The sequence below is a fragment of the Mangifera indica genome, chromosome 19, assembly GCF_011075055.1.
Source record: "Mangifera indica cultivar Alphonso chromosome 19, CATAS_Mindica_2.1, whole genome shotgun sequence".
In the NCBI taxonomy this organism is placed as follows: Eukaryota; Viridiplantae; Streptophyta; class Magnoliopsida; order Sapindales; family Anacardiaceae; genus Mangifera; species Mangifera indica.
Window position 1 is genome coordinate 4,276,808 of NC_058155.1, and position 24,672 is coordinate 4,301,479.

Here is a 24,672-nt window from a genome sequence, read left to right on the forward strand (position 1 = left end):
ATAACCTCGAAGGAGCAGGCCAAGCCAACCAAGAGGATCAAATTCCGGAGACTCCAAATCAAAAACGTCTCTGACTTGGCGGTCAAGTGATAACATTAAAACGAATACAGTGCTTCATAACATATCTCTATAAAAGCTCTTATGGAGGGAAGCTTAATGGAAAAGCGCTCTTCACTTTCGATTCTCCTCGTTCTCATCGCCTTGAATTTGATCTTCCAAATGGCTGAATCCTCTTCCGAACGTGCGGTTCACATCGTCTACGTGGATCGCCCCAAGGACGTCGATCCTGAGGCTTATGATATTCAAGTCCTCTCCTCCGTTCTCGGCAGGTAACTTAGTTTTGTTTTTTCTTTTCCTGAATGAGGATAGTACGAAAGTGGTTTCTTTTCTCTTTCTTGGTTGATTTCTTTGGAAGATTAGGAATTTAGGGTTTTTGTGCAGTGAGGACGCTGCAAGGAAGGCATTGTTGTACAGTTACAAGACGGCTGCCAGTGGATTTTCGGCTAGTCTGACACCGAAGCAGGTCGAGGATATTAGAAGTAAGTAATTAATTTTGAAATTTGTTTGGAAATTTCCTAGGGATAATGAAAATTTGTACAAACACCGTTAAAATTTTGTTGAGTTTAATCAAATTACCTTGATTATAGTTATTTCTGAAACTTGTTAGATTATTTGATCCTAGTTCTTGGATGGGATCATTTTTCCTTGATGTACATGTTTGGTTGAGCCTTAGATACGAAAATTTACCCGAATTTCTCCAAATTGTTGTGGGGAGATAGTTGATTATGTTCCTTTGAAGCCATATTGTGAGAAATGAATGTGTTGGCGGTCATAGTACAATAAAATAATTATTTCTTAAGAGTAAAATTCTTTAGCTGTTACCTTTTCGGATGTGTTGGTGATGCCCTGCCCAGTTAGTAGCAATTTGTTTCTGAATAATTCAAGTTTATGTCATAACGCTTAAGTTGCATCAGCTGTAATATATTGATTAGATAGGCATATGTTATAACTAGGGGTTTGCTTGTATTAGTACACTGTCTTGTTGTGTTTGACAGTGATCATTATGGGTGTTGATTTCAAACAGTGTTTGTAAAAACTGAAATGAAATTTGTGAATGATATTTTCTATCTAAATCTGATGCTGAAATTTAAGTCTTTAGATGATATCATGTATAGTGTGAGAGTGCATGAGTGAGAATTGATCGTTTATTTCACTATTCTGCTTAATTTCTAGACTAGTGTAGAGTCCGAAGTGCACAACTGCTCAAAATTTTGAGTTTTAGGATATCTAAGAATACGAAACATCTGAATACAAATGAATAGATCGGCATTTCCAGCATGCATTCTGTCACCGTGCTCCCCATTCCATTCATATGTATATAATGAGATGACAATTATGTTGGAGTTTGGTAAACATTAATGCTTGTGCGAATATCTGCCGGTCTATGTTGAAGTTCTATTTCTTGAAGCCTAACACCTATCAGTGACAAGAAACCTCTGATCTGATGGCTGGTTCTTGTAAGTTTTGGCTGATGTTTTTTATGTGTGCCATTTTTATTAAATTAGTCTTAATATATAATGAATAGGAAGCAAGCTTTCCTTAAGATGCTAACAAGGTTGGCAATCTAGCATTGGTAAAGGGATCATAGGACACTTTTTTTCCTTTTCTCATTTCTTGAAATTAATACCAATTTTTTAAAATATTATCTCAAAAATAAAATAGTTTATGCAAGTTTTCAGTGAGAATATATGATTGTTTGGAAAGTTTGTTTTTTACCATGTGTATTTGTTATATATTCTGGTTCTCAAGGGGTTTTAATTCTTGAATTGTATCTGCCTTCATATGTTGATTCTTATTTTAGGTGTTATGTGCAAGTATATTCATGCAAATAACTTTTATATGCTCATTTATCACAGAAAAAGAAGGTGTTCTTCAAGTTGCTCCTAGCAAGCCGTTGCAGCTCCATGGAGGAGCTGGAAACATGCGGTTAACCAAGTGAAAATTTTATGTGCCTACTAATATCTCTCTGAGACTACCTACTCCTGTATAAACTTGTTTGACTCGTGTGCTTTACTTAAATAATGTTTCAAACTGAATGATACATATTCAGATTTCTATTATACAAATGTATTTTGCTATGGTGTTTTGTATGGTAGTTTTTTGTTTTTGCAAAATCTAAGTTCAAAAGTCATGGTATAGGGCGAAATCTGTTTACACGATATGGATATTCATATTTAGATTCAGTTTGTCACGAAGCTTGTGCTATTACTGATTGCTAGTTTCTGAGGTGAGTTAGAAGATTTATTATCAATTCAAGGGTTGAAATCATCGTATTTTCTCCTGTGTCAGAGAATATTTTGGAGGATTGCAGATGCATCCAATCATGTATCCTGAGAGTATTTGGTTCAAGGGTTTAAAGATTATCTTAGTAATTTATCTTTTATTAATAACATTATTAATGAGGTGAAAAAGAATATAAGATAATCTAAATAATCTTGATTTGAGTATAATTTTTATTAAGACAATAATACTTTCATTTTAATTGATATTATAAGTAATACGAAAAATATGTTAAAATAATTATATTTATGGATATTTAAAGAAAATAATATTTTAATATTTTTTTATTATATGTAATTATACATAATAATTAGGCATGAATCTGAGTCGAATTAGTTTGGTTTCGAAAATTGACTTAGTTTGGTCTGAGTTTGTTTCTTATAAACTCATATCAAATCTGAGTTATAGTTAGGGGTGTTTAAAATTATTTGATAATCAAATTGAACTGATATTTGAATCAAAAATTGAATAGAAAAATAGATTATTTGAAAATTCTATTTGGATATTGATTCAAATATATAAAAACTAGTTTTTCAGTTTGGTTACTGATTTGTCTAATTTTTAAAAAAGGTTAATTTAATCAAACTAATTTTTAAAAAGTTGAATAAAAATTTAATAAAATATAAAAGATATTTTCAAAAAAAATAGAAAAAATAATATAATATGATAATTTTTTTGAATTTGGTTCAAAAACTGGTTAATCAAAAATTTGGTTCAGTTAATTAGTATTTATGATTTAGTTTAAAATCGATTAATCTTTAAATTGATTCAGGTTTAGTTTAGGTTTATAATTTTTTTCAAATTAAAAATTTGTTTCAGTTCAAAAAATTAATAAAATGGTTTGCTTAACCAATTTTGAACACTTCTAATTATCATATATGGTTCAATTGAAAAACAAATCGAAGTCAAATTATATAAAATTCGATTTGAAACAATTCACGAACCATTTATCAATTCGGTTTAGTGCGAGCTAGGTCATGGCCCGATTAGAGCCTGCTCAAGAGCCTTAAAAATATGATAAAGATTGTCATTATCTGTAGAATAATAAAGCTTCATAGTTTTATTCTTATCATCATTTTCTCCTACCGATGATTACTTTATCTGACGCACACACCCGTAAACTTATCTTCGCCAATCGCTTTCTCTCCGGTTGCATTTGTTTGTTTCTTTTTTAACTTCATACCTTTATTTTTATTAATCTTTCTTTCTTTATTTTTTTCTTCATCAGTCGTTCTCTTCGGTCTTCATCTTGATCTCTCTCGGGTTTTCATCTTGATTTCTCTCCTTCAAACATTTATTATTATTGTCTCACCGCATCAATAGTCGTTGCGGCCGACCATGATCTTGATTGTCTTGTTGTAGCCGGTTGCAAATTCATGATCTTGATTATTCTGTAATTATTGCAAATAATAACAATTATTTATATTTGCTAATATTTATAATAATTTTTTATATTTATTAATTTTTTATATAAAATAATAATAATTTATATTTAATTTTGTTGTATATTGTGAGAAATATGGTATTTTAATTACATATCTGTGTGGAAAATTTAAAATTTCATATGTAGCATACTGATTGTAACATCTATGGTAAGAAATAAAAACAAAACCTGATAAGCTTGGAAAAAGTTTGATCTAAGAAGATAAGAATAGGAATCATTGACGATTTCGAGGGCTAGTCACATTGAATCAAACTTTATTTAAAAAACTATTGTAATAAATGTAGAATAATAATTTTATTATCCAAAACATATGAAAAAAAAAATTTTAAAATATTTTATAAATCTCTTCAACATGGTAGGTTAATCTTTTTACAAGCATGAATACCTATAATTTAGTCTATAAAATTATGATTGTTATTTTGCCTGGAATTACACTATAACCATCAATCAAGCCATGTCATGGAGGGAGTTCATGAAAAAGCGTTTTAATGGAGTTTTGAAAGTGATACAATTAATAAAGAGAGAGACGACTGGTCAAAAGAAGGTGAGTGTTCGAAACACTCATATCAAATAATAAAAAATGATTACTAAATCTAAAACTTTCACGCATTATACTGATTTTTGTTGTTGAAATCACACATTCCAAGAGTGTTGTGGTTGAAAATGTATCCAAAGATTTCATCTAGTCTAGAATGATTTTAACCAAATCCTACTTTTCTGGAGTGACATTGTCAATCGACTGGGGTCATTTGTTGTTTATTTAATTTTTTTTTCAAAATATTGTTGAAAATACTTTTAAGAGGAAACTAAATAACTATGTCCCACCCAAACTTTAATGAAACAATTTTTCCATATTTTAACTTTGAAAAAATCCTTTTTTTCACCTATTCATTTTTTTTACCTATTGGTTTTACATTAATTTTAACAATAAAAGAATATTTTTGTCATTTTGCATCTAAATAAATTATTTTAAAATATTTCTAAAACATCAACCAGTGAATGATGGACAAGTGGCTTCATCTTCTTCTAATTTTTTTTTTTTCATTCCTTGCTAGCTATTATTTTTCTTATTTTGTTTCCCTTTTCCTTCTTAGGAGGATGAAGTGTGACAGAGATGGGAGAAATCACTAGCGAACTCTGATAACTATGGAGGGAGTGAGTGAGAGAGACCCTTGTTTCTGTGTAGTTCTTATTCCTAGTTATCCCTCTTGTTCTCTGAAGGTTTATTGAAAATACATATGATGCATATTCTATGTGAATTCAGAGTGTTCATCTAAGTTCAACAACCTTTTAATATGATATTCATGCCTCTTATATTTTGATCTTCATCTTAGTTTCACATTTTATCTACGTTTAATCTTCTACTTTCCACTATAAACAAACTCACAAGATCATTAAAATTGGAGAAATTTGAGAGAGTTTGTATGTTTAATTGAATTTGAAACCAAGTTTTGTAGAAACATCATTTGTATATGCATAAATACAACTATCAATAATTCAGAATTAGATAAATAATAAATTTATGTATACAAAATAGATATATATATAGATAATATATCATTATATTATATAATTATTAAATTTTAAATTAAAAATAAAATAATAGTTAATTATATAATAATATATTTATTTTATAAAAAAAATTGTACATATTGCCATTGCTCTTGGATAAAATCTTTCATATTTTTATGAGCATGGGCTTGCTTCAACTGATGTCTTTATCTATTGTGGAATTTTCGTTTTGTTTTGATAGATGATGTGATACTCATTGGGGCTGAAAGCTTTTTCACTTAAAATTTTTTTAAAGTAGATTTTTGCATCACATCCACTCAAAAGGAAAGAAAGGCTACCGTTCCATTAGAAGAATAGAAGGGAAATTTAAATAGAAACTAAAGCAAAGCTTTAAAAAAAAAAAAAAAAGCCATATGTCGGCCAATAACACTGAGATGGTGCAACTTGATCAGAATTGCACATTTTGATGCAATTCCACTATTTTTAAGTCAAATCACAGATGAAATTGTTGTGTAATTTGGTCATAATCTCATATTTCAATATAATTCTAATCAAATTATATTAAAATTGTAGCGTTTCGTCTAGTTATTAAACTTGAGTATCATTTGTTGGACGAATAATCAAAGATATAATGATTAAATTCATAATTAAAATCACTAAAATATGTCAGAGGTTCAAACTTAAAATTTTAATTCTTCAACTTTTGGATCAAACATTTTGCACTCTGTTGCTCAAGTCACTTATAAGCTAATACAATTTTTTTTTTTTTTCACAAAAAGTGGCAAACTTCAAAGCAAATGTATCTTCCATCATTGTAAAAACGAATCACTTACCGAAATCTGGTACCCTGAGGACTTGATTTGGTTGTCGGACACCACTACAAGCTGCGACTGTGGCATCGTGTTGTCTCAACCAAGTAGGTAGTTGGAGAGTGAGCTAAAAGCCACATATAAATTTTGACCACAGGAAATTGAGTGAACCGAATCCATCATTGGAATGTTAGAGATCTGGAAGGATAAATGGTTCAGTGGTGAGCTCAATCAATATAATATATTTCGTGACGATGTTGAGCTTGAGGAGGTGAAGGGGTGGAAGGAAAAGAAAGGAGCAATCGCTGTTTCCTTTTTGGGAAGGATTTTTTTTAATGATTCTAAACAAAAAATAATAATTAAAAATTACATACAAATTAAAACTTTCAAATCAACCGTAAAGGACACAAATATTTAATTATAATAAAATTTCTGTTAAAAATCTCAATTACGATTAAAAGTAAACTATTATTTATTAAAAAAATTTAAAAAATAATCGAAATCATCTCTGACAAAATTCCCTCTCCTCCATCGACAAAGAGATGTTTTGAAAGAGATTATGTCTCTTCGTCAACAAAGACGAAGGAATTCTTTCAAAAATGGCTCTGGCTCTCCCATTGCATTTTTAAAGGTGGTCGTCATCGGAGATAATCATCAGTGAAGAACCTAGGGATTTGGGGGGTGAAATAGTTACTTTTCAAACTTGGAGACTTCGGGTGGGGTGGTGTAATTGTGAGATTTTTAAATTTGGGAAATAAAATGTGATAAAACTTTAATTTTTAAAATTTTTTAGTAAATGATGGTTTTATTTTTAACCTTAATTATGATTTTTAACAAAAAAATTTGTCATAGGTGAATATTTGGGTTTTTAAAACCTTACAAATTTGTATTTGTTTTTATATTAAAACTTGGGTAGAAAAGGGAAATTAATTAAAATACACATGAAATTTTCCACTTAAACTTTTTTCGACAAATTTTAAGTGATTTTACTTTTTTAAGCAAATTTAATTTTTATTCCAATAATACCCTTAACCTTATTACTTCATACTTAAAATAGTTTTTATTGGACAATTTTTTTTTTACTCTTATATCATCATATTGAGCATATAGGTTAATTTTTATGTAATTGTTAATATTTACGGATTGAAAATAAATGAATTTCTAATGTAAAAGTTGATATTATAAATTGTAACAAAATGATAAAAATCACTACATAACTTCGTCTTCTTCGTCTCTCTTCCCGTTTTCGACGCCGATGGAGCCTCCAAATGGGAGGAAAGTATTCGCCGGAAGGAGAGGCTGCTTCGGGAGGGAGAGACCGTCGGCAACGGAGCCGGAACGGTCGTCGGAGATTTCAAAACCAAACCCTAGGGTGAAACTGCGATTTTTTAAAACTTAGGCTGGGGGAAAATTTTAGTTTTTAAAGTTTAGGGGGGTAAAAAGAGATAAAATTTTTAGGCGTTAGGGTTTGGTTAAATCTAACCGGCCATAGGTGGGTGTTTGGTGTTTCCATAGTTAAAGAGGAGACATTTGAGAAAACGCTAAACCTTGGGTGGGAAATAGTCGTTTGGCCTATAATTAATAACGCCTCTCGCGATGAGTAGATCACTTTTACCTTGTCACTAACAACCATTATCATATTTCCTTTCAATTATCTCATCTTATATTTTACCTTTTTTTTTTATAACTAGAGATCTTATATATATTTATTAAACAGATAAATTAAAGATAAAATGATTAGATTCATAATCATAATCACTAAAATGTAACATAGATTCAAACTCAAACTTTCATTTTAAAAGTTTTAATTTTCTACTAATTTTATTAACTTTTAGGATCAAACACTTTACGTTTTCTTGTTCAAGTCACTTTATTTTTTTTTCACAAAAGTGGCAAACTTCAAAGCAAATATATCTTCCATCATTGTAAAAGCGAATCACTTGCCTAAATTTGGTACCCTAAGGACTTGATTTGGTTGTCGGACACCACTACAAGCTGCTACTATGGCATCATGTTGTCTCGGCCAAGCATGCAGTTGGAGAGTGAGCTAAAAGCCACATATAAATTTAGACCACATGAAATTGAGTGAACCGAATCCATTATTGGAATGTTAGAGATTTGGAAGGATAAGTGTTTCAGTGGTGAGCTCAATCAATGCAATATATTTCGTGACGATGTTGAGCTTGAGGAGGTGAAGGGGTGGAAGGAAAAGGAAGGAGCAATCGCTGTTTCCTTTTTAGGATGGGCTTTTTTTTTAATGATTCTGAAAAGAAAAGTATATAAAAAATTACATAGTAATTTAAACTTTCAAACCAAGCCTTAAAGGACATTCTAATATTTTTATTGAGTTTATCATAAAATCTAATAGATTTTACAAATAGAATTAATAATGAATGGAAAAAATGGAATTTTTAAACTCATAGAGTTAGAAATTATCATTTCATCAAAGTTAGGATGGGAAATAATCATTTGACTTTTTTTTTTTAGAATTAGTAATTAAGAATTTAAGGGATGATACCGTAATTTCTCTAGATTTTGGGTGGGAGATTGTATTTTATTCATTTTGGCTGCATAGCAAATATCCCATTTTGGGTGTGATAGTTGGCAAGCAATACTTGAGACAAGTTTTGTGGATGACCAAGTAAGAGAGCACATTAGGTGGTTGAATAACGTGAAAAAGATGGCACACACGTAGAAATTTGATAATAGGCCAAAGGAGTATTTCCTACCTAAGTTTGATTACAAAGATAAATATATATTTATAAGATTTTGGAAACTTAAATATTTACTTATAACAAATTTTTTATTGAAAATCTCAATTAAGATTAAAGATAAATCATCATTTACTAAAAAAATTTTTAAAAAAAAATGGACCCATCTTTTGTAGAATTTCTTCGTCTCCATTAATAAAGAGATGTATTGAAAGAGACAATGTCTCTTTGTCGACGAAGACAAAAAAACTTTATCAGAAATGGCTCCAGCTCTCCCATTGCATTTTCAAAGGTCGTTGTCATTGAAGATAGTCATCGGTGAGAGAAGAAAGAAAACTTAGGGATTTGGGGGGTGAAATGGTCACTTTTCAAACTTAAAGACTTTGGGTGGAGTAGGGCAATTATGAGATTTTTAAATTTGAAAAATAAAATGTGATAAAATTTTAATTTTTAAAATTTTTTAATAAATGATGGTCTTACCTCTAACCTTAATTGAGGTTTTTAACAAAAATTTTGTTATAAGTGAATATTTGAGTTTTTTAAACCTTACAAATATATATTTGTCTTTATATTAAAACTTGGGTAGAAAAGGGAAATTAATTAAAATAGATACAAAAATTTTTGCCTAAACCTTTCTTAGCAAATTCTAAGTGATTTTATTTTTTAAGCAAATTTAATTTTTATTTTAATAAAACCTTTTACCTTATTACTTCATACTCGAAATAGTTTTTACTAGATAATCTTTTTTTTCCCAGTATCATTATATTGAGTATACAAATTAATTTTTATGTAATTGTTGATATTTATAAATTGAAAATAAATTAATTTCTGATGTAAACGTTAATATTTATAAATCGTAATAAAATGATGAATATGATTATATAAAGTGTATATGAGTGTAAAAAGATACACGCGGGTGCAAAATGGTTCGTTTAGTAAAAAAATTAAAAAGTTAAAAGCACTTAAAAAAATAAAAATAATAAATAATTTTAAATTAATTTTAATTATATTCAATCAATCTAAATATTAAAAGATTTAATTAATACTAAAAAATTTTGATATACCATGAATATGAACCTCAACAATAATTCAAGATTGAGTTAAAGATTTTTGACTTAAAATTTAAATTAGCGATAACACAAAATGTTACGGTGGGAAATTTCATTTGGCCGATTGTACATCATTGTCCCTACTGGACTTTTAAGGAATCACCATAAATTCGAGGCTAGGAAACTTGACCGTCGGCCTGGCTTTTCAATCCTGGGCCACAACTGAGGTCAGGTTAGGCCGAAAACATAGCAATCTACTGATGTGACAACTTTCTTCTAGGATTTGTCATTTCTACTTGCATTTAATGAGAGAGAGGCTCCAGGAGAGAATTATGCTTTGCTCGCTCCGTATAACAATTAGGGGCGTTTGATTTCAATTTTTTAATATTATTTTGGTAATTTTTTTTATTTTTTAATTTAATTATCATTAATAAAATATTATAATAATTTTTTATTATTAATATTGACGTAACAGATAATATAAATAATAATCAGATTACTATCTTCACCTTAAATATTTAAATATTATCAAAGTAATCTTAATTTTATTATAATTATATTATTATTTATAAATTTATTGAGATAAAAATAAATTTATTTTTAATTAATATGATAAATAATATAAATAATATTTAAAAATAATTATATTCAAATGCATTTTAAGTAAAATAATTTATTAGTAATATTTTATTAGCTTTAACCAAACACAATAATTATTTATACCTATCAAATTTTATCAAACATAGTAATCATTTATACTCAGTAATCTTCTAAATAATATATTTTTAAGATAATGTTTTTATTTTGATAATAAAATATTACCCAAACCAAACGCTCCCTTAGTAATCTTAATTCTTAAAACGCCGAAGGACTATTTCTCAATCAAGTTTTAGTAAAAACATAAATATATATTTATAAATTTTAATAATATTTTTAAAATTAGACTAGTGATCAAATCAGTGATTTTACTAATTTATAATTTGATTGATCAATTCAATCTATTATTAAAATATAAAAAAATTTTTAAAAATTATATCAGAATAACAAATAGATTTTGCACTTAAATAGAAAAAATTAGAATAAAGTGTTTTAATCGCTTAAAAATTTATTAAAAAAAACAATCAAAATACCTAAGTTTATGGTGATAAGAAAATATCATTTTCAATGAATGACAATTATTTGTCTAATCTCAATGAAATAATTAGATAAAAAATATTTTTATCTTAGGATACAAAAAAACATAATTTTGTAAGTTATTACCAATATAAAACATTTCAATGAATATAAGATACACTTTTATAGATATTTTAATATCATTGCCACATGATATTTTAAAACTTTAAAAGTTGACTCATTGTATTGTGAAAGGTTAAAACTAAATTTTTTTTTATACTTCATACAACAGTTATTTAAATCTTTTTTTTGGTCAAATCCAGTTTTGTCCGTTTTAACTAGTTCGTCTAATTTTGATCGAATCAAAACCTAAACCAATTTTTAAGATGAATCAAGTCAGACTTGAAGCTAGTTCCTGATTCAATCGATTGAACCAACCAGTCTGGTTCAAATTTCAAAATAGTGAATCCAAGTACTTATTTATGAGTTAATTTTCATTAAAAATTTTTGTTATGGGTAATGATGAAATCTTCATTTTAACAATAATATTAAAAAATATATAATTTTATCTCATTTCCCTTACAAGATTTTAGAAACTAACAATTTTATATCTACCTAAACATTTCTAGATTTGAAAAATGTCTATTTCCTCCCACCTCTAGTTTTTTTTTTTTCCTTCTCTAATCACCACCCATCTCTGGCAACTCTTTTTTCCTCTGCTCGACTGGTCATCTCTCATCGTTGAAATGGTTGGTTAGTGCATGACAAAGAGACAAAGAGATCTTCAGGACATTACATGACTAACCCAACGAAAGAGAAATCATGTCATGTCGTAGCGGGAAGGTAACTCAAGTGCCAAAGAGAAACAAAGGTCGACGTCAGCTCGGTCGACAAAGAGAGAGGTTATCAAAGGTTTAAGTAATCTGAAGTTGAAAAGGGGGGATTAAACTAAAATTTTAAAAAGTCTGGTAGGTGGTTGCAATAAAAAAAGATGGAAACCTTAGATTAAAGGGGGAAAATATGACTTTTCAAAGTTAGAAAACTTTAAACAAAGATAAAATTATTAATTTTTAAAACTTAAAGTAGAAAATTTAATGAATTATATATATTTTAATAATATTATTAAAATAAAACTTTTATCGTTTTACTTTAACTAAAAATTTTAATAAAAATTAACTTATAATAAATATTTAAATTTTTAAAATTTAAAAAATAAGTATTTATCTTTTTATTAAAATTTGAATGCGAAATAGTCCTTTGGCCTTTCCTGTCATGCATTAGGCTTAATGATCTGTTTTGGACTAATGCTATGCCTTTTTCATCCAGAGGCTTTGTCCCCTTTAACCCTTGAAGTGAAAGAAAGTACCAATGTCTCAAGGGTCATTATTTTGATTTGATTTTAGCCTTTTTCTTTATCTATAACATTGAAATTAAGAAAGGATATAATTAGATTCAAATGGTAAAATTATGCTGAATCACTTAAGGATTATAATTTTATTTAATTTAATTTATAAAATAATATGATTTTAGTTGAGATATTAATAAATTATTTACAGTTAGGATATTTTTTAAATTGAATTAAATTATAAATTATTTTTAAAAAGAAAATATATATCATATTTGATAAATTTTTTAATAAATAATTAAATGCAAAACTTGTTTTTTAAAATTTATTTTATTATTTTCTCAACATATTTATTATATATATTTTATATGTTTATTTAATATTCTATATAATTATTATTTATTAAGTTTTAAATATTTAAGAGTGAATGATTTTTAATATATTTAAATCCTAATATATATCAAATCAATCCGTATTTTTTCAATTTATTTTAAAACTTAAAATAATTTGATTTGGATTAAATTTTTTTAAACTATTTTTTTAGTTTGATTTAAAAATATTTTTAAATTAGACTAAACTAAACTGTACGCACTTCTTATTGGATTTCTTCATCCTTTGATAATTGGAGCGGTAAAGATGGGTGTATCCAAGTTAAAAAAAATAAAAAAATGAAATTTATTAGTAATATATCTTAATTAATTATCAAACTTTTACTTTATTTAATATAATAATTATATAATTAATTATTAAATCTAAAATTTTATTTATTTAACATGAACGGTTAGAGTAATGTAAGGTTTCTATCGAACCAGCACAATTTATTGGAAGAATAGAAAAAGGTTAAAAAAACAAATTAAGGAAACAGTTCCCCGTATATAATCCTTTAGAGAATTGAATATATGTATTTAGTGGAGCAAGCAAGGAATAAAGTTATTCCTTTGTGAATACTTTTATTTATTTGACATCTTAAGATTGCATCTTTCTTCATGGGAATGAAATACAAAGTTTTCAAAGGTTGCATCTTAAGATTTTAAAATTAATAGAGGATAAATAATTATTATTAGTTTAATAAAATTATGTATATTTATTTTAAATATATAAATAAATACATATTTAGGTGTGTTATTATGTGATTAAATGATTTTCAATCAAAAATAAAATAATACCCAATCACATAATGATACATTTAAATACATATCTATTTATGTACTTAAAGTAGGTATACATAATATTATTTTTATTTTTTATGACCAAGACCTTATATGATTTCCTTGGATAAATAAATTCGTAATACATAGATTAGATCTATAATTAATATATTGGATATCTCAAAGTTTCATTTTTTAATAAAATTATATATACATAATTTGAATATCCAAAATAAATATATAAATAATATATCATCGTATAATAAAATAATTTTAAAATAATAATAAAATTATATATAAATAATTCTATTATATGTATATAAATCTAAATTTTTTATTTAAATATTTTAATATACCGAGAATTTTATTAACTTTTGTATATTTTATGTTTATAAAATTTGATTTCAAATAAATAACAAAATGTCAGAGTCTATAGTGACATCTTTAGGTGTAAAACAGAAGAAAAATAGCCAAAAATAAGTGAAGAAAGAAAAGGACAGTTATGAACGTGGGGTGGAGCCTAGCCTACTCAATCCTATTCTAAGAAAAAGTAAAAGAAGACGATGACGATGACGATGACGATGACGTGGCAGAGATTCTCAGATGCATATCACGTGCACCCCACCTTTTCCCACCCCATCTAGTCTTTATTTTCCAATGTTTCCATCCCATTTTCATTTTCCCCCAATTCAAATTCAATCTTTCTGCATTTTCTAAATTTCCCAGATGAAACCCTCACAATCTTCATCCACCAAGCCCTCCAACACCGTCCTTCCTTACCCGACCGCGCGGCTGCGGGACCATTACCTCCTCGGGAAGAAGCTTGGGCAGGGCCAGTTTGGGACGACCTATTTGTGCATCCATAAAGAAACGAATGAACATCACGCTTGCAAATCCATTCCTAAACGGAAGCTCCTCTGCCGCGAGGATTACGAGGACGTATGGCGGGAAATTCAGATCATGCACCACTTGTCGGAGCACCCAAACGTTGTGCGGATTAAGGGAACGTATGAGGACACGGTGTTTGTTCATTTGGTGATGGAGCTCTGCGCCGGAGGGGAGCTGTTTGATCGGATTGTGGCGAAGGGGCAATATAGTGAGAGGGAAGCTGCGAAATTGATAAAGACGATTGTGGATGTTGTGGAGGCTTGTCATTCCCTTGGTGTTATGCATAGAGATTTAAAGCCTGAGAATTTCTTGTTTGATACTCCGGCTGACGATGCCAAACTTAAAACGACGGACTTTGGATTGTCTGTTTTTTATAAGCCAGGTTGGTGGGTTGTTTTTTATTTGAGATTTCGTTTGGTTTTTGTTGATTATTGGTCATTTCAGGTGATTGGTTGCTTTCATTTTGTATATATACGTTTTATTTGTTACATTTTTTTTTTGGGTTTTCTGTCAGTAATTTCTCCAGATATATTTTTTACCTTTGATTTGGTTTGGTGTTTCGTTATCTTTTTGTTTGTTGACTGTTTCTTATGTAGAAGTTATTTTCTGATTAAATATCTATCTAATAATATATTAGTTAAGACCAATTTAGATGTGATTGAATAATGCTGATGCTAATCTTTGAAATCATAGTTAAATATAATTCCTTTCTTTTCTTATTAAAATAAGGAGAGGTGAGAAATTTTAAGAAAACATTGGGTAAAACCCTAAAAACTAATGCAAATTTTCTATATTAAAAATATTTAGATCCTACCTATATTTTGGATGTTAATGTGGTTTTTGGAATTTGTTTCCTAATTACACACCAAACGGGGTTAGTTACTCATTTATCTGCAGGAGAATTGTTCTAAATTTCTTGTTAGAAGGTTTTTTTTTCATGTTTCTTCGTATGTATAGTTTGAATTGTTGTTTGGCAAAAATGAGACATCAGAAAAGCTACCTCATGAACCATTGTTTTGGTTCCAGAAGACTTTAAAATTTCTCTTCACTCGTTGATATGATAATCTGTCATGTTTCTATAAATTAAATGTTTCTCTTCTTCGTGCTTATTAAAGAAAAAAGAAAGAAAGACAAACAACTAATTGTTTTCTTGGTTCTCTTTATTTGAAGAGAGTGAATCAGAATTTCTAGACTCAAAGTGAAGCTCTAGTACTCTGGTGGTTGGGTTATGCTTATGCCTCAAAACTTTCTAGCTTTATGTCATTCCTCAAGAGAGGAAAATCAGTCTGTCTCTGTATTTTTAACATGTACAAAGAACAATAAACTAATGTACCTTATCTAAACTTAGACTTTTTGTGAGCCTCCAACATTTATATCTGTGGTTACGGAATGCATCTTTTTGTCAGCTAGTATTGCATTTGTTTTTATTTGCAGATATCATTTTATGACCAGCAGTGATTTGAAAACACCACATTGATGCCAAACCAAAAAAAAAAAAATATTAACGCTATTTCAATTGACTAGAAAATTTTAAATTTTTTTTTAATAAATTATTTTAGGATTTCTATAAGCTTTCTTGGAAGATGGCTTGCTGCACACACCTTTCTTTTTGCTAATCTTCTTGGTTTCATGGTGGTATTCGTCAAATGTGATTTCCTGGCAACTTTTTATTCTCCTCCAGGACAAGCTTTCAATGATGTGGTTGGAAGTCCATATTATGTGGCACCTGAGGTTTTGCTTAAGCATTATGGTCCCGAAATAGATGTATGGAGTGCTGGTGTTATCCTTTACATCTTATTAAGTGGAGTTCCACCTTTCTGGGCAGGTAACTAATGTAATTATCTTATTTTCAGAAGTTAAGGTTTTGCAGTGTGTGTCTTTTACCTTTTTTGTTCATTCTTATGTTCTCTTAACAACATTTCTATTTTCTTTCTCCAATATTCGCAGAAACTGAATCAGGAATCTTCAAACAGATTTTGCAAGGCAGACTAGATTTTCGATCTGATCCATGGCCGAACATATCAGACAGTGCCAAAAATTTGATTCAAAAGATGCTTGAGAGGAATCCGAGGAAAAGAATTACTGCTCATGAAGTGCTATGTTCGTCATCTGATTTTTATTATACTAGGAAAACTACTATGTGCTTGTGGGACTGTGTTACACCATGTCATAGATGGGCAGCTCCTTTGTCTGCAAAAATCTTAGAAAGGGTTTGTTTTATGTTTCAGGTCACCCCTGGATTGTGGATGACACAGTTGCTCCTGATAAACCGTTGGATTCAGCAGTTTTGTCACGGTTGAAGCATTTCTCAGCAATGAACAAACTGAAGAAGATGGCTCTGCGTGTATGTTATCTTAAAATTTATTTTCTTTGTCTTTTCATACTCGCTTATGGACTTCTACAATCTTCTAAAGGTTTGATCTGATAGTCAGACTATTGATTGAGTTGCCAACAGAATGGATATAAAAAAAATTATGATGTTGTTTTAGGATTTATTAATATACTGTTAGAAGGTAGGAGAACTTCCTTTGTATTTAGTCTTGGTAAGCAAAGGGTAGACTTTATGATATAGGTAAATGATGACATGAATTATACCTGACACAAGTAGTCTTTCACATGTTTTTGGAGTAAAAACGATTGTTGCGTTAAGTTAATTTAATTTTAACCATAAAGGTGATTTTAAATAAAAGATTTACAGCAGATAGCAATGTTGAAATATGTAAACCTTAAATGTAGATTTAGTGACTAAATGTTTTTTGAAAGTTAAAGGACAAAGATGACCTAAAAATGGATGCAAAAATGTATTTTGCATAGCCAAGATTAATTTCTGAATTAAGAATGGCACTGTCATCATATTTATTGGGAAATTTGGTATGTCATTTTTTGGCATCTTTTTATGATCTAAATTTTCGTTGTCCCTTAACCCAATGATGGTGTTGAATGGTTAAAACCTTTTATTTCTTTTTAGAGGTCAGGGATTTAATCTCGGGAGACCAATTGGGATTACAATATTCGCAAATTTCTCGATTACCAAGTTTGTGGTTCCGATTGTGTAATAATCAAACCAATGTCAAGATATTGTTTATTTATACGCATCTCTCTTAATTGGAACATTGGTACTCATGATTTGTTTCCAGGGATGAAGTCCTAAGGAATCAAGAGGGATGCACATAAATACACAATATCTTCATAGTAAGTTAGGTTGTTATAGATAATAATTTATAACATAGTAAACTTATTATACAAGTTGGTAGATTTCTAGGTACCAAACATAAGTCTTCTTCTTTTTATTTTCTTCATTTGGATTTTCCTTGTGATGTAGAATTTAAAGTTGTGTGGTCTTTTAAGAACTTTTTAGCATATAATATGATATAAGTCTACTATTTATAAGTTAACATTATATTCCAAGGAGTCTTAGTTCTTAAAATCTAAGTGAGCATGTGTTAAGAACCTTTAAATAAAGAACAAATACTCCAATATAAACAATGTTATTGCAAGTAACAAGGGGTGCCAGTTCCTTCCAAAGGTTATAACCTCCCTATCAGCCAAAGGGTGCCCTAAACTTAAAGACAATATTTTTCTCTTCTACCCCTTCTCTTCAATCCAACCACCCTCATCAATTCTTTTAATATCCTAATTTCTAAATTCAAATATCATCCCAATTAAATATACTATCTTAACCAAATATATTATCCTAATTAAATATATTATTAATTAATTAATTATTATTATTATTTAATTGTAACATTACTTGCCCCTGCGAAAATCACCTTGTGTCCTTAAAGTGGAAAAATTTGAAAGTCCTTGTTTTTTTTGTTTAGGTTCTTTTAATTTTTTTATCTAACCAACTTGAATTTTTTTTCATCTTTACATTTCTTTTTTCTCAATTTGAAAAAACCCCTCCCATTTTACCATTATGCTAGCTACAACTAGTGATTGGAAAAGTCAACCTTGTACTTCCTTGTTATTCTTTTTCAGCATCATCTTTGTTGATTCTGGCTTGGTGTGTCTCTATCAATGCCTTATTTTCTTCATCTTTCTATTTCATGTTTTCTTTGTTCATTGTCCGTTTTGTCTTCGTCACCAATTGAATCAAATCACCAGGTGAACAAATGGATTCCAACAATTGAAACTCGTTGGAATCTGTCAATTGAACCCGCTCCCTTGTTTGGTTGCCATATTCGGCCAATTGAACCTCAGATTATGGCAATTTCCTTTGTTGGTCCATCATCAAGTTAATAACTTCGTCGAAACTAGCTTATTTTTTTGCCAAAATTTATTGATTCACAATTTTGGGTCACCTTCATGTTTGAAGTTACCAAATCCACTCCTCTTCTCTCGTTCCTTGTCACTACCGAACAGGATGTTGTCATCATTTCATCCGTCCTCATCCACTAACAAAACTGCCAATGACTTGAATTTACAATTATGATTGGGTCCATATTCGCTCCACATCGGAGACAAATTCCTTTTTCTCTCATAGCTCGAGCTTTTATTTTTGTAAATAATCAGACCAACAAACATCTTCCAGTCTTACCCATCATAAAATTGAGTTTGCCTATCCTTATAATTGCAATAGCTTTGTGTTAGGATTTGATAATTATAATAATAATTACTGTATTAATAAATTAATGAAAAAAATTTGATTATGATAAAATATTTGAGATCAATATGAAACATTTGATTTAAATATTATTTGAATTTGAAAGTTGAAATATTCGTAGAATAAATAGAGTTGATTAGATTAAGGAGGGGGAGAAGAAGAATATATGTTATTTAGGTAGTTTGAGTAGTCTTCGGTTGATTGAGAGGCTATGACAGTTGGGGAGGAATTGAAATTTCTTGTTGTCAACATTGTTTTCTTATAATATTAATAATATTTGTGTTAGGTTTTTATCAAATTGGTATCAAAACAATGAAATATGGGCAAGGATTGAAAAAGATAAAAAGTAAAGTTGATGTGGAGAGTATTTTGGAGACAATCAAGGAGAAGCTAGAACCATGGAATCCTAGTTGGATAGTCTAGTTAATTGATTTAAGGCAATGAAACAGTGTTTAAAGGAGTTGCGTATGTCGTCACCATTGTTGTTGTTTGAGGAGGAAGTCATGAAAAGGGAGGTGATTGAAGAAGAAGACAACAAGATTGAGGCTCGACCACTAGTGTCATTGTTTAAGAAAGTCATAAAAGGAGATGTGTTTGAGGAGGAATACGACAAGACTGAGGCTAGAGTTGGAGTTCTTGATGCATTCTTGGCGGTGGGATATGTCAAATTTGGCAAGGAAAGGATTGCAAGGTTGGGATTTAAGGCATATGTGACAGGGCTTAGGACAAATGATGCCGAAGTTGACGAAATGGTGTTTTTGACAATGGTGGAAAACATGGGGTTGACTTTTCTGATCATTGGCGACAATTGGACTATTGACAAAATGGATGAGATTTTTTCAAATTGGATAGGATGAAATGTAAAGATGAAAAAGAAAGTAATAAATAACGGTCTAAAAAATCAAAAAATTTTTTTTTTCCAATTTCCTATCTTAAGGATAAATCGGTTTTCTAAGGGATAGTTAATGTTAGGATTTGATAATAATAATGATTATAATAATATTAATTAATTAATAATTAAGATAGTTTGATTTGAAGAAAATATTTGATTTGGATGTTGTTTGAATTTGAAAGTTGGAATATTGGTAGAATGAATAGAGGTGATTGGATTTAGGGGTAAGAGAAGAATATTTGTTATTCAGTTGTTGATTGGGAGAATAAACCTTTGTGGAAGGAGTTAATACCTGTTGTTGTCAGCATTGTTTTCTTATCCCTATCACTCTAATACCAATTTGTTGGGAAACTCTTAAAAAAGAACAAATACTTCAATATAAACAACACTAATGCTAGCAATAGGAGATGACAACTTTTTCCAAAGATGGTAGCCTCCCAATCAGCCAAAGAATGCGTAACAATATTTTTCTCTTCTTTCCCCTCTTTTCAATCCAACCATCCTACTTATTCTTCCAATATCCTAATTTTTTAAATTCAAATATTATCCTAATGAAATATACTATCCTAAATAAAATATATTATCCTAATTAGATATATTATCCTAATCAACTATACTATCTTAACCAAATATATTATTAAGTAATTAATTATTATTATCATCAGTAGTATCTAATCCTACATGCAGTTGTTGTGCTTAGCAGAAAGTCTTTCTATTGACAAGTTGTCAGTGCTTTCTATTAATATTAGTTTGCACTACAAGTTTCTTAATTATTAGCTTCTTTTTTCTAATTTGGTTTTTGCAGTTTTGTATTTTATTTGCTGTCAAAATCATTGTTCATTCATTTCTGCTGTTGGAAAAATACTTTGCAGATCATAGCAGAAAGACTTTCTGAGGAAGAAATTGGTGGTCTGAAAGAGTTGTTCAAAATGATTGACACAGACAACAGTGGGACAATAACACTTGAGGAACTTAAAGCTGGTTTGAAAAGAGTGGGATCTCAACTGATGGATTCTGAAATTAAGGCCCTTATGGATGCGGTAACTATATTTTCATAAACTGTCTCCAAACAAAATGGTAGTTTTATTTTTTCCTGAGAGACTGAGTGTAATTCTCTCTTATTTTATGACATAACCACATTGGATTCATAAAAAACATCTTTGTATGTGGAACTTTGGCAGGCTGATATTGATAACAATGGAACACTAGAATATGGGGAATTCATTGCTGCTACCCTGCACTTAAATAAGTTGGAGAGAGAGGAGAATTTAATTGCAGCCTTCTCCTTTTTTGACAAAGATGGTAGTGGTTACATAACCATAGATGAGCTTCAACAGGCTTGCAAAGACTTTGGTCTTGGTGATGTTCAACTGGATGAGATAGTCAGAGAAATTGATCAAGACAATGTAAGTATTTATCTGTACATTAGCCTTCAATTATTATAGTTTACTACTATATCTTTTGCTTTGCCTCCAGTCTGTTTTTGTTATCTTGTGATTTTAGCTGGAACTATATATTTTTTTAATTGATTAAAAGTGAGTCATATAAAATCGTTAGTAAGGGAATTTGGGGAAATTTAGATTAGATCATCTTATGGAAGGTTATCGCATAGTTTGGAAATGCTTAACTGGGAAATATCTTTCCTCTATCAGAGTTTTGTGACTGTACCTAATCACTTTGGTTCCTGAGATTCTAATACTCGGGCAATATCTTTTGGTAGCAGTTGGGAGTCTTCAAAAAATCTCCTTGTCCTTGGATGGATGGCTATATCTTTATAGATACGTGAAGAAAATAAAATTCTAGTCAGCATCTCATTTTACTGACCATTTTCTGCTCTAATGGTTTTATATGCCTTTGAACTTTGGAATTGATAAATCAGGTTTCAGTTTGTGTGCTCCAAATAGGTTCAATTGGAAGTTGTGACATCATTATTTCAGTTTCTGATTTTGAAGAAAATGTTTAGTAATAAAATTAAAGTTTGCTGCGACGTAGTGATCTTTTGTTTCTTTGTTGTTGTATTTGTCTGCAACCTGGCTCTTTTACCTGTGCCTTGTCTTTTTTATGGATTTGATTGTGCTGATTTTATTTACGCTTGTTTATTATGTGCAACTTCACAATGCATATTTATGTTCTTGCTTGGAGTGTTTCTGTAAAAAAATTGGATTTCTACTAGTTAGATCAAATTTTAGCAATAATTTCTTTCCAGGTACCATAATTTACATGTTTGAAGGGAAGATGTCATCTTAACTGACACAATACATTTTTGGGTGCATATTTTGCAAGTGATTCTTCCCTTGAATCACAGCAATTTCCATTTCTTTAATTTTTTCCGTTACTCCATACACATCCACTGAATCCATAAAATGCTTCTTTGTTACTGTTTTAAGATAACTCTGTCGCATTTCTGTTGAAACTGAGTAGTTCGGTAGAGATGCTGTGGATGGATATGAAATAATAATATGAAGTGATATAATAGAGAATCAATAAATGTCAAATCATTTCTTGGCCTACCAATAAACTTTTCCTTTCTAATTTCAAGGGGTTGGGTTGATTAATTAAGGACTTTGGTTTCAAACAAGAGGTAAGGGATTTAACCTTCCTTGAATCACCTACCAATGATATTATATCTGAAGTTTTTAACCACCAAGGTTTAGAACTTATGAACTTGAAAGAAAGAATGAGAGATTTTTTTTTTTCGCTATACTCCATCTAAGCCGCATACGTAGTCTTGAATTTCATATTGGAACAAAAAGGTTTAGGTTTAAGTAATACAATGTTGCCTAATCCCCAATTCATATGGACTTTAGAGGTATGGTAGGTGACAGGGACAACGTGAGACTTGATAACCACTGTTGTTATTCTCGTTTTTTAATGTTTTGTTGATTGTAGAAGTAGAGTGTATAAGGGGTATTGCTGTCAATTGAGTAGTTTTGTAGCATATGGCAGAGGATTAAGGGGCTTTTGTGTGTAAGTTTATTTATGTGAATGCTTTATACCTTCTTATATAATAGGGTGGATCTTATTTCTTGGCCTACTCTCCCAAATTGGCTTCCTGTTTTGAATTAGGATTACTAATAAAAAACTATTGATGGTGCATTTGGATTGTGTAATCTTTTATCACAAAAAATGAGATATTAATAAAAGATTACTAAAAAATAGATTAGTTAGAAGGTTACTAGGTATAAATTATTACTATATTTGATAATAATTGGTTATAAATAATTATTGTGTTTGGTTAGAGGTAATAAAAGAACAATAAAATATTATTTTATTTTAATGTTTTTTAGTATAATTATTTTAAAATATTCTTTATGTTTTTTGTTATATTAATTGATAATAAGTGCATTTTTGTCCTAAAAAATTAATAAGGGTAAAATTATAACAAAATCAAAATTATTTTGGTAATTTTTTAATATCTAAGGTAAAGGTGGTAATAAGAGTTTCTCCTGTATCACCTGCTATATTACTATTGATAATGTAAGATTATTGAAATTTTGTATTACAAAACAAACCAAACAAATTAACGTCAGTAATAAAACATAAATTATCAAAATAATCTTTTATACCGATAAACCAAACCTTTTCTTGATAACAAGGCTGTAGCCTCAAGGGTTTGGTAAGACTCTCTAGTTTGGAGCTTGATGACCTTGTAAGAAAGAGTGGTATAGTTTTGAAAAGTCTAAATTCAGCCTTTTATTTCAATATTTCCTCTTCTACCTTTCAGAAGAAAATTTTATACTGAACCTCAGCACTTTAGTTTTAGCCAGCACAACATAAATGATTGTGAATCAAATGGTGTCTGCTACTGCTTACTGGCCAGAACAAGCGGCAAATAGCAGTCTTGATTGTAATGTAGGAAGATAAAGTTAGTTTTGGCTGTGATGTATTTTCTTTCTATCGATGCTTGAAACACTTATTTTGTGGTATTTAACATGTTTGTTTCTTTGTTTAGCGGAAAAACTTTAGATTGAGCTACTGATTTGGTAGTAATGTTCTTAAAATATAGTTGATTAGGTCTCCCTCCTCTCTCAACGGATTACTCTCGCATCCATTACATAATATCCTTTTCCAGTATACAACTCGTAACTTTCTTGCTGATGACATTCCTATTACAGGATGGGAGAATAGATTATGGTGAGTTTGCCGCAATGATGAGAAAGGGCGATGGTGAAGTTGGGAGATGCCAAACCATGAAAAACAATTTGAACTTCAGTCTAGCCGATGCCTTTGGGGTAAATGAACAACCAACAACAGTAAATGAATCAACAACTGAAGCTACTACTGACTGAGACCAAATCTTTTATATAGCCGGAAAACGCTACTACCAAAGAAAAAAAAAAAAGCAAAAGTTGCAACTGGTGAATCTTTAAGTTCTTACTGATTACATTAGTCTTTTTTGCTTGTTTGGAAGGTATGTCCACTTTTGTTTTTCATAGTTTTGATGATGCTGGATAAATTTTTGCTTTGATAACTGTTGCACAGACTGTGACATCTCTGATCTTTTACTGAAAGATGGTTTTTTTTAAGTCTCTGATGAAGAATCAGCGTTGAGTGATTGAAACAAAAACAGTTGATCCAGCTAATGTAATATGTTTATTAAAGGTGTTTTGGCTGTCTTCTTATTGTACCATCTCTATTTTATCTTCGGAAAATATGTGCTTCTTTTGTTGTTTATGGGTTTTTATATATAAATGATACGCCATCATATGATTAAATTGAAATAAAATTAATTCAATTTTTGCATTTGCAATCATGGTTTTCAAATCTGAATTGAACTGTCAGTTGAAGTGGAACCTATCAACGTAAATCATTTTGATG

At 29.6% G+C, this 24,672-nt stretch overlaps 2 protein-coding genes across 2 annotated transcripts; both read left to right on the top strand.

The window, feature by feature from the left end:
• Positions 1–2,138, top strand: LOC123202691 (subtilisin-like protease SBT3.4). Its single transcript, XM_044618721.1, has 3 exons — positions 1–329; positions 442–539; positions 1,917–2,138. Exons 1-3 carry the CDS (start codon positions 142–144, stop codon positions 1,997–1,999), a joined length of 369 nt encoding a protein of 122 aa, XP_044474656.1. The 5' UTR covers positions 1–141; the 3' UTR covers positions 2,000–2,138.
• An 11,990-nt stretch (positions 2,139–14,128) lies between these two features.
• Positions 14,129–24,526, top strand: LOC123203173 (calcium-dependent protein kinase 11-like). Its single transcript, XM_044619390.1, has 7 exons — positions 14,129–14,741; positions 16,041–16,184; positions 16,307–16,459; positions 16,588–16,703; positions 20,727–20,894; positions 21,036–21,260; positions 23,970–24,526. The coding sequence occupies exons 1-7, from the start codon at positions 14,198–14,200 to the stop codon at positions 24,141–24,143; spliced, it is 1,524 nt and encodes a 507-aa protein (XP_044475325.1). The 5' UTR covers positions 14,129–14,197; the 3' UTR covers positions 24,144–24,526.
• Positions 24,527–24,672: the final 146 nt, after the last annotated feature.

What these genes read in the sequence shown, in the direction of transcription:
- LOC123202691 (XM_044618721.1), top strand. Translation starts at nt 142, where the DNA reads ATGGAGGGAAGCTTAATGGAAAAGCGCTCTTCACTTTCGATTCTCCTC. An exon ending in CTCTCCTCCGTTCTCGGCAG is followed by an intron (nt 330 to 441) that starts GTAACTTAGTTT and finishes GTTTTTGTGCAG; the next exon opens with TGAGGACGCTGCAAGGAAGG. An exon ending in GCAGGTCGAGGATATTAGAA is followed by an intron (nt 540 to 1,916) that starts GTAAGTAATTAA and finishes CATTTATCACAG; the next exon opens with AAAAAGAAGGTGTTCTTCAA.
- LOC123203173 (XM_044619390.1), top strand. Translation starts at nt 14,198, where the DNA reads ATGAAACCCTCACAATCTTCATCCACCAAGCCCTCCAACACCGTCCTT. An exon ending in GTCTGTTTTTTATAAGCCAG is followed by an intron (nt 14,742 to 16,040) that starts GTTGGTGGGTTG and finishes ATTCTCCTCCAG; the next exon opens with GACAAGCTTTCAATGATGTG. An exon ending in AGTTCCACCTTTCTGGGCAG is followed by an intron (nt 16,185 to 16,306) that starts GTAACTAATGTA and finishes CAATATTCGCAG; the next exon opens with AAACTGAATCAGGAATCTTC.